The following is a 15,869-nucleotide window of genomic DNA, read 5'->3' on the forward strand; positions in this document are numbered from 1 at the left end:
TTTTTTTCGTAATTAAGATTCTAAGTTTCAATAAATAAATCTAGTTCAAGTCAACATAAATAATATATATTTCACAACAATATTTAAATATTTACATCTAAATACAGAAGGAAACGTTCTAGAGAATGTATACAACATACTATACAACAATCGAAGGGCTTAATAATATTTTTTAAAATTATTATCTCAACCTTAGCCACAAGTTTACAAACGAATAATTATTAGAGGTGCATAGAAATCCTGAAAATTAAAAAGTTCTTCAACTTTAAGTAGCGATAAATTATTTCTTCATGTTTATATTCAACCCTAAAACAATAATTATTAAATATTACAATAAATAATTTTACTTTAAGTGGAAATTTATCAAAATTTCTAATGTGAACGCTCCAATTGAAAATAATGACGTGAAAAAGATCATTTATTTCTGTGTCAAACTTTGTAAAGTATATTTTTTTCTCTTTAAATAAAATATCTACACATTTTGTTGTTCAAAACAATAAACTGTTGAAATTTAAAGGTTTTGTTTCGAACAAAAAATGTTTATACAGTAAACATTCAATTATATTATTTTTCATATTAGTAAAAAATCCGAAATTGAAATAAAAACCATTCATAAAAATATTAGGTGCAGTTAAATGTTGTGCTTAAATAAATAAAGAAATTAAGATTTTCAGGTGGTAATTGTTATTAATTTAGTTGAATTCTATTTCGGATCCTCTTTTGTACATAATTATGATAGTTTTGAAGTTTCTCATATATCTCATATACAAGTGTCTCATTTATAACGTCATTATTTTTAGAGAGGAATGTAAGAATGGAATATATGTTTTGTTTTCTTACCGACCACTAAATTCTATATTTTACATGCATAAACTCTGAAAGACTAAATTGATTGAATTTTAAATGCACTTCAATAGGGAATTTGATTTTGATAATACTGAATCATGTCGTAAGCTTTAGTGCGGAAGTTGATGTAACTGTTCCGTATGACGTTGAGCATGAATATTGCAGCTTCGCGGTCTGTAGACGTGGGTGCGAAACGGCTTCTCAACAACTTTATGGTCTGGCCTCTAAAGCAAGGCAATCCCGTGTCCAGCATCAACGAGACCAACGAAATTATGGCTTCCTGATAGGGCCTAATAAGAAACGAATAGAGAAAATGATGTCTCGTTGCATTTTTCACATTCAGATCATTCTACTGTTGAATTAAAACACTGAAATAATGTAAGAAAAAGAAACTGACCTGACGGCTAAAAATGCTTGCACACAGAGTTCCATGAACCATCGAAAAGGCGCAGCTTCCATTTTGCCACCCATCACCAAAACCATTTCGTCTGTCAGTTTAATGTCAGGCTCGAAGCCTAAATTGCCACCAGGGGAACTCTCGAACATGAAGCCAAAATCGATGTGAATAATGTGACCCTCATTGTCGATCATGATGTTTCCGTTGTGTCGATCCTTGATCTGAAGCAGATATGTGATGACGCTGTAGGCAGCCATTGATTTTATGAAATTGCGTCGCACGTTCTGAAATTCGTTTGTCTTCTCATCGCCATACTTTGATATGAAATATTCATACAATCCTCCATCTTGCCGACGACCGAGTTGGTCTCTGGACTCTGCATTTGGAACACATTCTATCACGCCGCACTGCAAGAAAGTTTCACAATTGCAACACTGCCAATGGAAATTTAAATTATTGTAAAGTAGAGTGACTTACACCAGGAGCAGTTGCAACAACTCTGTACGGATATAAAAATAGATTGAGTCCCACTTTCTGAAATATGTTCTTGAATATACTGATGACTTGAAGAGCTAACATGTCTTGTCTCACATCATCTCCAACTTTGAAAATAGCTGCTTGCCAGGTTTGAATTCCTATATTCTTTGTGTCCGCCTTCATGTTTGACGAAACAGTCATTGCAATGTTCTCCAGTTCGTTAATTCCGTAGCGTTGTACTTTGAAACGAGCAAGGAACGGTGCTTTGGCAGCGCTGAAATATAACGTCCGTTAAATAATGTTAATTCTAATTAACATTTCTCACCAGGTGGAATTGAATAATCTAAGATTAATTTTGAAAAAGTACCTCTGCATAGGCGTGCCGCTGTTGTAATCAATGTCGACCACCATCGCTTCTGGATTTGAGGGCAAATAGCATCCGGGTTGAACTTTGATTTCCCTTAAGCACTGGAGGCATGCTTGCTTTCTTTCTATTCCTTTCGGATATGGCCGAATTTCACCAGAAATACTTGTTATCTTTTCAAAGAAGTCAAATTCTCTTTCGTAAAATTGTTTCGCTGGTCCTGAAAGAGCACTCAAGAGACATACGACTAGGGAATCTAGTGTGTCGAAAAGTATAGGATCTTTAATCTGCTTGTCTTCATCCACATACATATTCGTGTACATATTCCAAATTAACTGATGTGCTACAACCTGGAAATGAAAGCAAGCACAGTAATAAAACACTATGTTTGTGTTTAAATAAATTTCTCGACAAACCTGCGACCGCTTTGAAATTGTCTTGATGAACTCCGTAATGTAACCCATTGAATCGTGCCTTAGCGCCTGGACAAGTTGCGGAATATAAAAAAGAACTGCGTCCGCGGGATAACTCCCCAAAACTCTAACTGCATACTGCGCTGAAATTGGGTGATGAGGAAACTGTCTCGAGAAGTAGGCCAAGGCTTGGATAGGCGAGACTCTTGCCCATGACAGCATGTAGACCAACTGTAAATAAGTTATTAAGGCAACATTGATTAAATCGAAGCCCTGTAATTATTAGAAATTGGTAACACACCTCAGGAGCGTCATGCAGCAAAAGATCCGTTGTGACCAAATATTGTAAAGCTTCCGGCACGTGCATCACACTAACGGGTCGAAGGCGCACTAGCCGACAGACTTCCTTGACAATAGTTTCCGAATTCTTCAACCGAACAGGTAAGAAGACGGCCAGCACAGGACTGATGTCCCACGCCATCCGAGTGTACTCACGCCACCGCTCATTGATGGTTTTTAATCGCCATTCTGCTATACTCTGCTCTCCTTGCACTGCAAGATCTGGCCTATCGCCTGGATTTCGCCAAACCTACAAAACGAATCGGAAGATTTGACTCGCGGTCTTCCTCAGATACTTGATAAAAATGATGAATGTTCCATTTACAAACCAGTAACAATTCTATTTCCACAGCCAAGAGTTCGAGAATAAGATTTCTCTTTTTAATATAGTCCTTAACGAAGAAATTGCCAGTAACAATCCGCTTGCTACGATTGCTGCGTTTACTGAGAGTGTTGTTACTAGCTGAAAGAGGTATTGTGTTTATCCATCCAGAAGTGGAAGATTTCCCCAACTCGGAATTACTCAACGTTGGCGAATTGATTAAGTCATTGGCCCCACCAGTAGTGGACGCAGTGCCCATGTGTGATCTAATGATTTCAAACTCTCCGTCGCCATTTGTCATCAGCAGATGCTTTTTATCATTTTTCATTATCTAAGGAAAAATGAAACCAAGTGGTATTAACGTTAAGTTGTTCCAACTTGAAAACAACATAAATAATTAATAGAGGTGTGCAAAAAGCCCGAAACCCGAAACCCGACCGGGTAATTTCGGGCTTTTCACTTTTCGGGTCGGGTCGGGTCGGGCTTAGTCAGTTCGGGTTCGGGTTGAGCTCGGGCAGGGTCGAGCTTGTTTACATACCCGAAATCTTTCGGGTACCTGACCACATTCGGGTTCTCAAAATTTTCGGATACCCGACTACATTCCGGTTCTCGAAACTTTCGGGTACCCGACTACATTCCGGTTCTCGAAATCGCTTAAGCATGCGTTAGCCAAGATCAAATCAAGATTATTCATTTTTGTAGTGAACACAAAAATAGGATGCCAAACTTGATCGCATAGTTTTTTAAGAATTTAATTGTAGTTAATGGTAACCCGATATTTTCGGGTGACCCGATTGCATTCGGGTTCTCGAAATTTTCGGGTACCCGATACATCGAGAAAGCTCGAGCTCGGCCCGACCCGACTCGAAAAAAATTCGGCCCGACCCGACCCGACGTTTCGGGCTTTTTGCACACCTCTAATAATTAAAAATAATTTTATCGTTACCTGCCAAAAACGTCTAAGGGTTAAAATGTCTTCTGAAAGTTGGACTGGTGCTTGAGTCGGACTTTGTCGTTCACGACAAAAATAGTCTAAACTGTTACAGTAAACTCGTTCACGCAAAACGTTCGTGCTCAATGATCTAAACAAAATATTAAAATGTTGAATTTTCTGTATTTGAAATGTATGAAATTGAAGAGATAAAAATCATTTTTCTCACCGTGGCAATGTGTCACCTTGAAGTAAGATTAGTCCACAGGAAAGAAGTTTAAATCGAGTGCCTACAGCTGCTACATGTCGGTTTAAATGAGGTTCGTGTTTCTGAGATCCAACTGTCATGGGCAGCGAACGATGGAGTAGCATTGAAATCATCTCCACAGTTTCCTGACAGCAATACTTTGCTGTTTCTATGAGTTCCATAATGAAAGTCACCCAAATTTCGTGAGGTCTCACGTCGGGAGGATTGGGACCAATTGTGCATCCCTCATATACAGCTAAAGGACTCACGTCCTCCTCTTCTTCTGGAGAAAACAGTCCGATTCGTTTTTCAACTGTATATTGCCAAGCTGCGAGCATTTCCTGCAAGAAGCAAAGTTTTAGATCCGGACGAGCTGTGAAAATCCACTGCCAACAATCGACTGCCGTGGACATTGCCGCTTCTGTAAACAGTTTGACCTGCGACCAGGCGACTGTGTGCAACAATGGTCTGTGTATTCCTGAAAAATTAAACAAGCGCTTTTTCAAGTCCATCTTAGATAAAAGAGAGTTCAGGGTTGCAACGCTTTTGCTCATTTCAAATTCCCTGACTTGTTGTTAAAGGTGTTCAGTGAGATTGAATACCTGAAATTGAAATTAGAAGAGCTGTTGTCCTCCAAAGAGCACTTCTGTGTTCTTTGTCATTTCCTTCTTCGCAGGCTTTTGAGACAGTTTCAATCAATCTTTTGGCAACCGTGTTCTGACCTACATGATTCGTGCCATTTGGAGATTGCGATTTGTCATCTCTCACCTCTTCGGCGAGGCTGAGCATTCCTGCAACTTCTCCTGCATACCAAGAACGAGTCGACATCATTGACAGAAGCCGAGAATTAGCGCCTTTCGCTCGAGCCCTCTTGTCCAAGGTGCTGGTCTGCGGTTGAAAAATGAATTTTAAACGTGGCCAATCTGACCGAAAACAACCGAAAATAAATTAAGGTCTATAAACACAAGAACATTCTCACCAGAACAGTAGTTGTTGCTGTCGGAAGAGCGAGGTCGACGAATTCCAGAATAGAATCGGCTGCCATAGCATAACTAGCATAAGCACTTGTGCCAGAAGCAGGAATGCGGTTGATGTACTCCTGCAGATGTGAGCGAGTTGCGTTTGGCGCCCATTTCATAGCCTCCTGCACGATTTCTTTGCATCTTGCTTTGAAATCTTTCACTATATTCTGTAAACAATCTCAGTCAGTTAATTTTAATTTACAATTAAATAAAGAGAAAGCAATTTCAGGGTTGGCACCAAAATTTTATTTTCTTTTTCTATTAGGTACCTTTCTCTGATTTCAAGACAAAATTTTCACTTTTTCCCTGACCCTAAAGAATATTCTGATTCACTCTAAAAATGATTAAATAGATACTAAAAAAAATGTTCTATTACACTTATTGGCGAATTTATTTCATTGTAAAATTATTCGAAAATATCAATAACTTCTTTTTAAAATAAATATTTAATCATTATTATTTTTCCACAGGAATTAAGATTTTCAAAAAATCCAAATTCAAACCTCTTTGAAATTCAACAACATATAAAATGGAAAATGACCGCGGGATAAAATAATTATTTTATATTATAAGAATATTGTTTCTGTAACATCTTCAAAATTATTTTCATCATTTCTTATTCAATTTATAAATCCATAATTCTTTCGAAAAATTATTTTATTGAAAATTGAAATTTTCTAATAGGTATTTCAAATTGAAACCTTTTGAAGTAGATCTATTTATGAAAATTGTAAACGAAACTCTTTTAAAATTCAATTAATTTTGAAACATTTAAGTAAAATTATTCAATAAATAATTCATAAGTAATAAATTTATGATTGTCAGAAATAAAAAAAATTGAAGGTTTGGTAAATTTATGGGGCAAACAAAAAAGATAGGTACCAAAATTTGGAATTTTCTTATGAATTCTAAAAGTTTAATTTTTTCCAGTACTTTTAATAAAAATCCCCGACTTTTTTTGTAAAACTATGTACCTCTCGAGCATCAATAGTTTCCATTAATTGAATGCTGTAGAGTGTGCCAGGTATTTGTAATTCAGGCGTTTCTTCATTCGGGTCCAAGTGAAGAGAATAAGACAAAACCTGGAAATTGTAAATGCCGCAAGTATCAACTATTAATAATATTAGCCAATACATTGTTATAGAATATTTCTTACTAATAAAATGTCCAACATTGTCCACAGAACTTTACAATTCCAAAGCAGATGAGGAAACGTATCTATTAAAGCACTTAAATATTTATCAGCAATTCGTCTGAGTGGCTTGTGAATATGATTGAAATAAACCAAGAGAAATTTGGCGTGATCCTCCAACTGTTGCTCTCGTTTCTCGTTTTTGGGCTTCCGATACATAACGTCCTTGAATTTCGTGAACACGGCATCGCCAACGCAGCAAATGCACAGCCACATGCCACTCTTGTCTTTCAGCAAGGCAGCGTCACTCAGGTACTCCATGATTGGCTGCAAACTCGGCTCAGGACTATTCTCCACCCTCAGTGTTTCTAGCCAGTAAACAGACAGAAGATACGTGCACTGAGCGAACTGCAATTTCGTGACGCACTGAGAAACGTCGCTCGATCTGCAAAACATTACGTTCAGAAATATCCAGCATGACAAAATGGAGAAATAAGAAAGCAGTCTATAGAGTTTTACTTGCTGCTCATTTTAAGTATTTGACTTCGGAACTCCTGAAGTTCGTTCTGCGAAACACTGTCATTTCTGACGACGGACGTGAATTGCAGCTCACGCATTTCGACTCTTGAACTTATTTGAAAAACAAGATATGGAGATTTTATAGCTATCTCCTTGATGCCTGTGTACCAGTCTCGAGGCCACATTCCACTTGAAGAGTCCGACGCGAATCCCATCACGACACAGTATAGCCAGAAATCCTTGAAGATTTTCAACATTCGTGGACGGGGGTTTCTAATGGGAGGCAGTCTTCGAACTAGAATTGCTATAACGGGTATCAAAATTCCCATTCCACTCGAACAACTCGAAGCTTTCTGTTAACAAATTAAGTTAATATTTTAAGACTAATGTGAATTAAGGGAAATGTTTCTATTTGAATTGATAATATGCATTAGTACCATAGTGGCAGCCACATTATTTGCAGATTTGTCAATTGTTCTTTTAGGTTCAAGGCCCAACTGTACGAAAAGCTCCAGAAGACGGAGAAGTAAGTCGTCTAATTCGGATTCTCCCTGTATGTTCGCAGCAATATTAGCGAGAGCGTTAGTAACTGCAGAGGAGACGTGTAAGTATTTCTGACGATCGTCTGTCGGTACAAGGGGCATCCAAAACATTCGCATAATTTCCTCATAAACCTGCAATTGTAAGTGCTTAGAAACGCGTCTGCCGTTAAAATAAGAAAGGAAGATTGAAATAATAATACTTGTGATATGGATTCTTTTTCATTTCCTTCGCCTGTCCCACATTTGGCAATAACCATGCATCCTAACTGATTTACAATTAAAGCATCCAATGCGCTTTGTTTTCGACAAAAACGCTGCTGAAAGAATTGCAATATAGTTCGAGTAGTCTTTGGTTTATCTTTAAGGGCGACTGCTACATGTCCTAACATTATTACAATATTTGTTGAGATTAATTCATTCGTGATCTGTTTATCGTTCTCACTAAAAACAAATCACAATTACAATGGGAGTAATGAAATATGTTATATGTAAAAATGGAGAATGAATTAAAAACCATTTCATTTCAAATATCCATACCTGTCACTCTTCTCTGAAGTAAAAAGTCTATTTGAAACACTTGCTACTAGAGCCGGAACACAATCAGGATCCACTGAATGTGCAGCTTCTAGAGCCACACACAGATTTCGAATCGCTGAGTCTCGCAAGGTCTCAAATGCCATTTCAGTTAAGGAAGAACTTTGCTTTATGCTGGTTTCTTTCATTTCATTATCTTGCACTAATCGGATAAAAAAATATGCTTTTAGACATTTTTAGTTGCAAAAAATAAATTATAGTGAATTTTAAAAGACTTCTTGTTACTTGCAAATAAGGTTTCAAACTTTCAGCACAATAAGATTAATAAGACGATAATTAATTACTTACATGTAACTTTAAATTTGCTTTTAATATCACGCTCCTTGAATTGTCGATACAGCTTGAGAAGAATTGGTGAAGGTGTCACGAGGAAATCGCGTAAATTATATATAGAAGTAGTTGCAATGTTAGGAAACTTCTGTGCAAGTTTACCTAAACCGTCTAGACAGACCATTAGTAACGGCATATGTGCAAGAACCAATTTGTGACTATAGTTTGAATAAATTTTTTCCGTAAGTCGGCTGCACAGACTGTCGGCTCCTTTAAAAAAATGTTATTACAAGAATTATATTATATACACTAGTTCTATAAATTTTAATAATGCATGTTTGTGTTAAATCATTAACTTCTGTAATAATGAATGCTGATTGAATACGTTTTGAAATGCTACTTATAATTGTAATTGTTTTGCTAAAAGAAACTCGGCAAAGTTTAAGAAAGACTATCTAGAAAATTTATTCTTTCTTTTAGCCCCATTCGATCCACCCTCTGCTAAGTTTATCACACGTTATGGCGTTAAGCGGCATTTGAACTTAGCGCCAAACAGAATTTATTTAGGAACCTTAACATTGCTGTGATTCGGAGAAGAGATGTAGTCATTAAAACCATTATTATTAATGAACAAGGTTTCATAAATGGGAGTCATCGCGACGTATTTATATTTATATTAATAAAATAATATTTTGTAAAGTTAAAATCTGAATTCTCCTTTTCTTATAACCGAAGCAACATCGTTCCATTAGCTTTACACCCAGGCAACAGATACCAAATATAATCATCAACGTTTTGTCACCCTTCTAGGGTCACTCACAATAATACTGGGACTAAACACATGCGTCCAAATGAAATAAATAGAAAAAAATTGACCCAGTTGCCATTAAAATGGGTGGCATTAATATTTTGTTCCATTGGGATACTACGATTGTAATAAGTAATAACTTGCGTAGAATTTTAAACATTCCCTTGATTTTATCAAGATTTCTTTATACTGATTTAGTATTTTCATACAAACTCTTAAATGGTTTTATTAACTGTCCTACTCTTTTGTCAACGATTAATTCATCTGTTTCTGCAAAATTCACTAGAAACTATTTATTCTTTCGGGTAGGTTTTCATTGAATTAATTATGGAAATAATTAATTGATCAATAGGATTAAGGAAATTTGCAGAGGTGTATATTGGGATCTCTTTTGGGGGCGTGGCTTAATAATTTGACCTACTCTCAGTAGTACCATTTTTCGACACCGCGTTAAAAAGCTACTCTGGTTGGTGGAAGCTGGACAAGTTTAGACAAAACGACCTCCTGTCAAAGGTTACAAAAATTTTCAACAGAGAGCGTCTCACGGTACAAGAGATCTCAATAGAAGACTATGTGAACTTTTGAATTGGAAAATTGGACAATTCAACATTCTGTAGTTAAAAGAGAAGAAGTCCTCCTTTTATTTAATGTGACGTCTGTAGTACATTCATAAATTTTAACTATGATAGCTTACCTGTTTCATCACCAATAGCCCAAACCAAAATGTCCACACAAGCAGAGTTAGCCATGACATTCATTTTGAACCTATTAACTGATTTGTAATCCACATCCATCAACTCGCGATCGGTTGTATCATATTGCTGTCGTGACTGCAGTTCCGTTTGCCCAGAGAGGAACAAGCCTTTCATAAATTCTTGCACATCTCGAGTGAATGGAACTGGTAAGTCTCTTTGGCCTTGTAGCAACTCTCTTAGAAGAGCTACCATAACTAAGTTCATTGTTTCACTAAAGGATTTGTACGGGAAGATTTGTACTGCTCCAGAACTGTAGACCTTCATGGTAAGAATTGTAATAATTGTAATAATTATTAAAGTTGTAATATTAAAAAACTTAAATTTAGTTCTTAATTGAGAAAATTTCACAATTCTACAAAATACTGTTCATGGCTTCAAATGTATTTTCAATCATTTCCTCCCGATTGAAAATTTGTTAAATGATAGTTGACACAACAACTTAATATAATATAAACATCAGCCGGTCAAAAGTGAAACCTTGACTTTAGTGCTAATGCCAAAGTGCTAGTTATCAACTAGAGCCTAGAGGAAATGACCGACCAAAATCTGTTTCTGATTTCATAAATATTATATCTTGTAATAATAGAATGAAGTAATTACCTGTTGCGCCTCTTCATCAAGAAAAGTCAAAGTATCTTTCATGAGGAGTTTTTTGGCTAATGCAAGAACACTTTGTAAATGCACGATACTCAGTTGTAAATTTGTTCTTGTATAAAGACTTTCGTTTTGTCGTATTTGAGGAAACTGATTAAAACTAGAACCATACTTGTGAAAAAAGTAACTGCTTGGATCGTATGGCACCGATGAGTATGATTGCAGTGAAGGGCGATTATCATAGTCGTTGCTGGATAATGAAACCGCCGTGTTGTCAATGGGAAGATTAATATTTAAATTGCCGCTTAAGGAACGAGGAATAATTGGTTGGAAATTAGAGCAGTGAGTGCTTTTCTTGTTGCTCAAATTATCAAATACAACTGCAGATACTGGTGGTTTTGGTCGTGGAAACAAACGACAGAGTAACGGAGGATCTGAGAACATAAATCTTCCCATCGAGCGAGCCAATCCTATCAACACCGGAACTAAACATTTGCACAAGAGTACTGAAAGAATTGAATAAAATACATTCATGTGAAAATCGAAATCAACTTTTTTGTTACTGGATGGAAGGTATTAAGTAATACAAAATCTTACTCTTAGCCTGCAGTCCTCTGCCATTGTTCTGAACGCTACTGCCTCGAATAAGGTTTGTTAAAACGGCTAGTATTTCAACCTGAGTGGCAATAATTTCTTCTCTAGCTGATTCACATCTTGCAGCAATATCGCTCATCAATGTGTTCAAGCAAAAGCTGAACCGCTCAGCGACAGGAACTCGTTCTATTCTATTGTAAATTATTTCATCCAGCCACACAGCTTTGGGAAGACCACGCAAGAGTCGCAATAAATAAGGGAGAATTCGGTCGCGATGCTGCAATCCCGACTCCAAGAAGTAAATTCCAAGTGCGATTGTTGCATCTTGGCCCCTTTGATCCAATCGAAAGACGCCAGAACTCTCTTGGGGACATCGCTTGTAGAGTGCATTGACCTGAAACAGAGTGGCATGGCGATCTATAAAAACATCTTAAAATGCATTCATCTTCAAGATGAAGGACCGAAGAATGAGATGTTTTAAGAGGACACTCTAAGTCGCCTAAGTCGCCTTGAAACAGTGCAAAAAGAGTCAACTTTCGGTACTTTTTTCTCAAAAACTATTTATCCAACTATTTATATCCAAATAAAATAGTTACAAAACATGAGATGAACTACAACTGTTGTCATAAACATTTGAACCAAAATGTAAAAAAACTCAATTTTTCCCACATTTTGACGTATATCTCTGTTTATATAAGTTAACAAAATTGTCAAACTATTTGATTAGTATCTTATAATTTTATCAAGATTTCTTTATACTGATTTAGTATTTTCATACAAACTCTTACATGGTTTTATTTGTCAACGATTAATTCACCTGTTTCTGCAAAATTCACTAGAAACTATTTATTCTTTCTTACCTTACTGAATAAATTTAAAATCATTGGTTTTAAAGAAACACGTATCGAAAGATAAGAAAGTCAAATTTGACAGAAGACTAAAATTACCAAAAACTTAAGAAAAAGTCTTGACATTCTGAATTAAATACCCTGAATTTGAACACTTCATTTTCAATCAGAAAATGTTCTAAATAGTCTTATTCAGTTTCTAATTAAGATTACATTAAAATAATCAAATAAAAATAAAATTCACGTTTTTTCTATTTTTAAACTTATTGTCGTTCACATGAATTTGTATATTACAAAGATTTTTTACTTCCTGAAGTCAAGAAACATGGAAATGAATTGAAGAAATAATTATAAATATATATATATATTATCTATTTTCAAGTCTATTCTAAATGTTATAAAACTTCATTTTTATCTAAATTACATTTTAAATACCTATAGGTTTTATTTTATAATTAAAAAACTACATATATTTAAGTTACTAAGTTTTTAACTTATTTTGACTTCAGTTTAAAATACATTCTGTAGCAAAATAATTTATATAGGTATATATTTGAAAGATATAAAGAGGGGCGTTCCATGCCCCCATGCACTGACGAAAATTTTAAATACTTTGTAATTTGATAGTGTTTAAGGTCCTAAATAAGTGTGCCAAAAAAATTTTGCAAGATATTTGCAATCATATAATTTCCACACTTTTTTCAGGATTTTTTATCTCATAAACTATTGATCGTAGAAAAAATTTTTGTTATTCAAAATTATAGAGAAAACATTGAACGTTAATAATATTATTTTTAAAAATGACTAAACTTAATTTTTTAACAATTTGTTTAAGCAATAATTCTTGAATATTAATTTTTTTGTCAAGATAGTGATGGATTTAAAAATTTTTTTTTTTTAATAAACTTCATTATGTACTGAACCAACTGTGTAAATATTAAAATGGTGATTTTGGATTTTTTTGAAATTTTTACTGCACTATTCTTACGCGCGTCACCGTTGACAGCGTCAACAGATTACACAAACCGCTAATGCAAATAATCAATCATTGATATTTTTGTCTCATTACACAAGGTTTTTAAATTAAATTATTTATATTTTCATAAATAATAATAATAATAATAATTAAGTTTAGTCATTTTTAAAAATAATATTATTAAAGTTCAATATTTTCTCTATAGTTTTGAATAACAACATTTTTTTTACAATCAATAGTTTACGAGATAAAAATTCCTGAAAAAATTGTCGAAATTATACAATTGCAAATATCTTGCAAAATATTAAAAATTTTGCCAAACTTTTTGGCACACTTATTTAGGACCCTAAACACTATCAAATTACAAAGTATAAGTAAAATAAAAATTTCGTCAGTGCATGGAGCCATGGAGCGCCCCGAGAAATAATTGAAATATTAAACTCTTCATTACTTCTTAATTTTTCTGAAATTGAATCTTCAGCATTTAAGATTTACACACAGTAAAATAATAAATTTTAACTTCAACACACTCATTGTAAAACGAGCATCCTATTATTAAATCATGAGAGATCAGAATATCGTGCAACTAAAACATTATGTAATTTACAATATTAAAAAATTTCTATTACATAAGCTAGAATATACATGCTATAAGAGTAGTTTATGGAAATACTAGCATTTAGTATTTCATTTTTATCATATTAGCATTTTTCACTGCGATTTTACAGCGAACCAAACATTTATTCGCTTAATTGCTTCATCATTTTTGAGAACAAATAAATAAAAGTAACTAATAATAATAATAATAATAATAATAATAATAATAATAATAATAATAATAAATTAATAATAATGATAGTAATAATAATAATAATAATAATAAATAATAATAAAATTAATAATAACAAATAATAATTATTATTTACATATTATAGTTAATTTTAATTTTCGAACTAATAATTCAATAATAACAAATTGTAACTTTTAATTGCATATGATTAACAAAATCCTAATTAACAAATAACAGAATTGAAATAAATAATAACAGATTATAATAAACAAATAGAGGTCCATGAAATTCCAAATATTGCACACCTTTAAAAGTCAACTCACTCCTATAAGTATGTAATAAAGGTTTTTCGATCTTTTAATGTAGACGAATAAGAGTTAGTTAAGGCGTTAAGGATTGCTAAATTCTGCGTGAAATAAAAAATCCTACCTTTAAAATTAAACTATTAAACTGCTTTACCAGCCATTTAGAATAAAAGTTTAATTAGGTAACACGCAACTATTGATTCTAGTTGGGATGTTGTATCTATAATATTATGTTTTTTATAGCAATTTCTATTAAAGAGTTGCTCTGCACAAAACATTTCGATGACTATGAAAGAAAAACAAGTAAACTTGACATAAAATACAATTATTTTGCAAATTAAAAACTCTTTAAAATTTATTTCAATATTTTTAAAATAAGATTATTTGTCATATAAATAAAAGAAAAATGTAAAAAAATAATTGAAATTCTTAGATGAGTTTTATTATTCATGAAAATAGGTAATTGAATTCCTAAAACGAATTTTATTTCATTATTTTTAAAGATAATTAAAATTTTGACGAGAGTGTTTTTAACTAATATTCTTCTAAAAATCCATTATTTTTAATAATTAATTAAATATATGCATATATATTTGACTTTTTCCTGATCAGTTCTACTTTCTCTATTTTCTTCATAAAATAATGTTGAAAATATGCTTATTTGTTTAAAAAAGAATCAATATTTTTAACAAATTTTGTAGAAGCAATATGACAAAAAAATTTGGAACATGTGTAAATTGTATAAAAATAAATATTTTGATTGGCAATTTTATTCTCAAAAATTAATATTTTCATTTTTCTAGAGGAAACTATTCATAATAATATTTTGATTATTTGGATGTTAATTAATTATTTTTCTAAAGGTCTGCATTCTGTTGGATGAACCACCTTATAATTTATAAAATTCTTTACGTTATATTATTTAAATCATTAACATAAAAAACATATTTATATTATGTTGTGTTAATAATCTAAATAAAAAATAAAACGCACTGAATTCTATAACATTAAATCTAAATTTTATAATTACACTTTGAAAGTGATTTCAAAAAAAGAAAAACTTGTTTATTTTTTATTAGAAAAAGGTGAAAAGGGGGAAAAAGGTGACAAAAGTAATGAAAAAATAAGTTCATTTTGATAGTGCCCTTTTCATGCGGGCGTACGAATACTTCTCATTGTCATTTAATTAAAACTTGAATTGTAATTTTCTGCATTTCATTATTTTTCTTAGAAAATACAAATATAATAAAATATTTGTCTATCTCTAAATTTTAAATGCTGCTGATAGTCTTTGAAATTATAGATATGCAAATGATTATGTATCAAAATGAAAACTTATATAAGTCAAATGAATCAACAGTCAACAATAGAGAGGCATATTAATTATTAATTGAAGTTAAGGTGTCAGGATTTGTAATAAAAAGTTGGACCCTGACAAATGTCAAATATCGAATTCAACTTTTCAATTTTAATGAATAACCTAAAACTTGACAAGATGAATATAATACTCTTTATTATTGACAGCTCCAATTCTAAATATATTTCAACTCTTACGAATAAATGGAAACCAATAAAAAGATCTTACTTTCTCCCAAGGTGTAGGTGTTATTCCTGCTAAAGATCTGGCCAAATGTTGAACTGTTTTTGAAAAGAAAAACTTTTCATCTTCTGACATTTTCTATCCACTGTTGTCAACAGCAGACGACAAGTATCACTGCTGTCAAATTAAGAATATTCAAGATGTGTAACAAAGTACAAGCTTAACAGGTTTCTTCACGTGGAAG

At 33.1% G+C, this 15,869-nt stretch overlaps 1 protein-coding gene across 2 annotated transcripts; it reads right to left on the reverse strand.

Annotated features, from left to right (window-relative positions):
- Positions 1 to 44: 44 nt before the first annotated feature.
- On the reverse strand, positions 45 to 15,819 carry LOC122512257 (phosphatidylinositol 4-kinase alpha). Of its 2 annotated transcripts, XR_006302607.1 has the most exons (23): positions 15,671 to 15,819; positions 11,170 to 11,560; positions 10,579 to 11,078; positions 9,918 to 10,236; positions 8,434 to 8,685; positions 8,089 to 8,287; positions 7,752 to 7,992; positions 7,447 to 7,683; positions 7,010 to 7,362; positions 6,515 to 6,935; positions 6,333 to 6,440; positions 5,316 to 5,525; positions 4,939 to 5,224; positions 4,319 to 4,814; positions 4,105 to 4,240; positions 3,166 to 3,489; positions 2,799 to 3,086; positions 2,501 to 2,728; positions 2,088 to 2,434; positions 1,721 to 1,994; positions 1,244 to 1,650; positions 841 to 1,136; positions 45 to 306 (listed from the first exon to the last, which is right to left on the reverse strand). XR_006302607.1 is itself a non-coding variant. In XM_043627996.1 (22 exons), the coding sequence occupies exons 1-22, from the start codon at positions 15,758 to 15,760 to the stop codon at positions 911 to 913; spliced, it is 6,333 nt and encodes a 2,110-aa protein (XP_043483931.1). In that variant the 5' UTR covers positions 15,761 to 15,819; the 3' UTR covers positions 45 to 910. The 2 variants fall into 2 exon arrangements, 1 of the variants encoding a protein (XP_043483931.1); XM_043627996.1 differs by having other exon boundaries at positions 45 to 1,136.
- Positions 15,820 to 15,869: the final 50 nt, after the last annotated feature.

Source organism: Leptopilina heterotoma, unplaced genomic scaffold (genome assembly GCF_015476425.1).
Source record: "Leptopilina heterotoma isolate Lh14 unplaced genomic scaffold, ASM1547642v1 Lhet_97, whole genome shotgun sequence".
Taxonomy (NCBI): domain Eukaryota; kingdom Metazoa; phylum Arthropoda; class Insecta; order Hymenoptera; family Figitidae; genus Leptopilina; species Leptopilina heterotoma.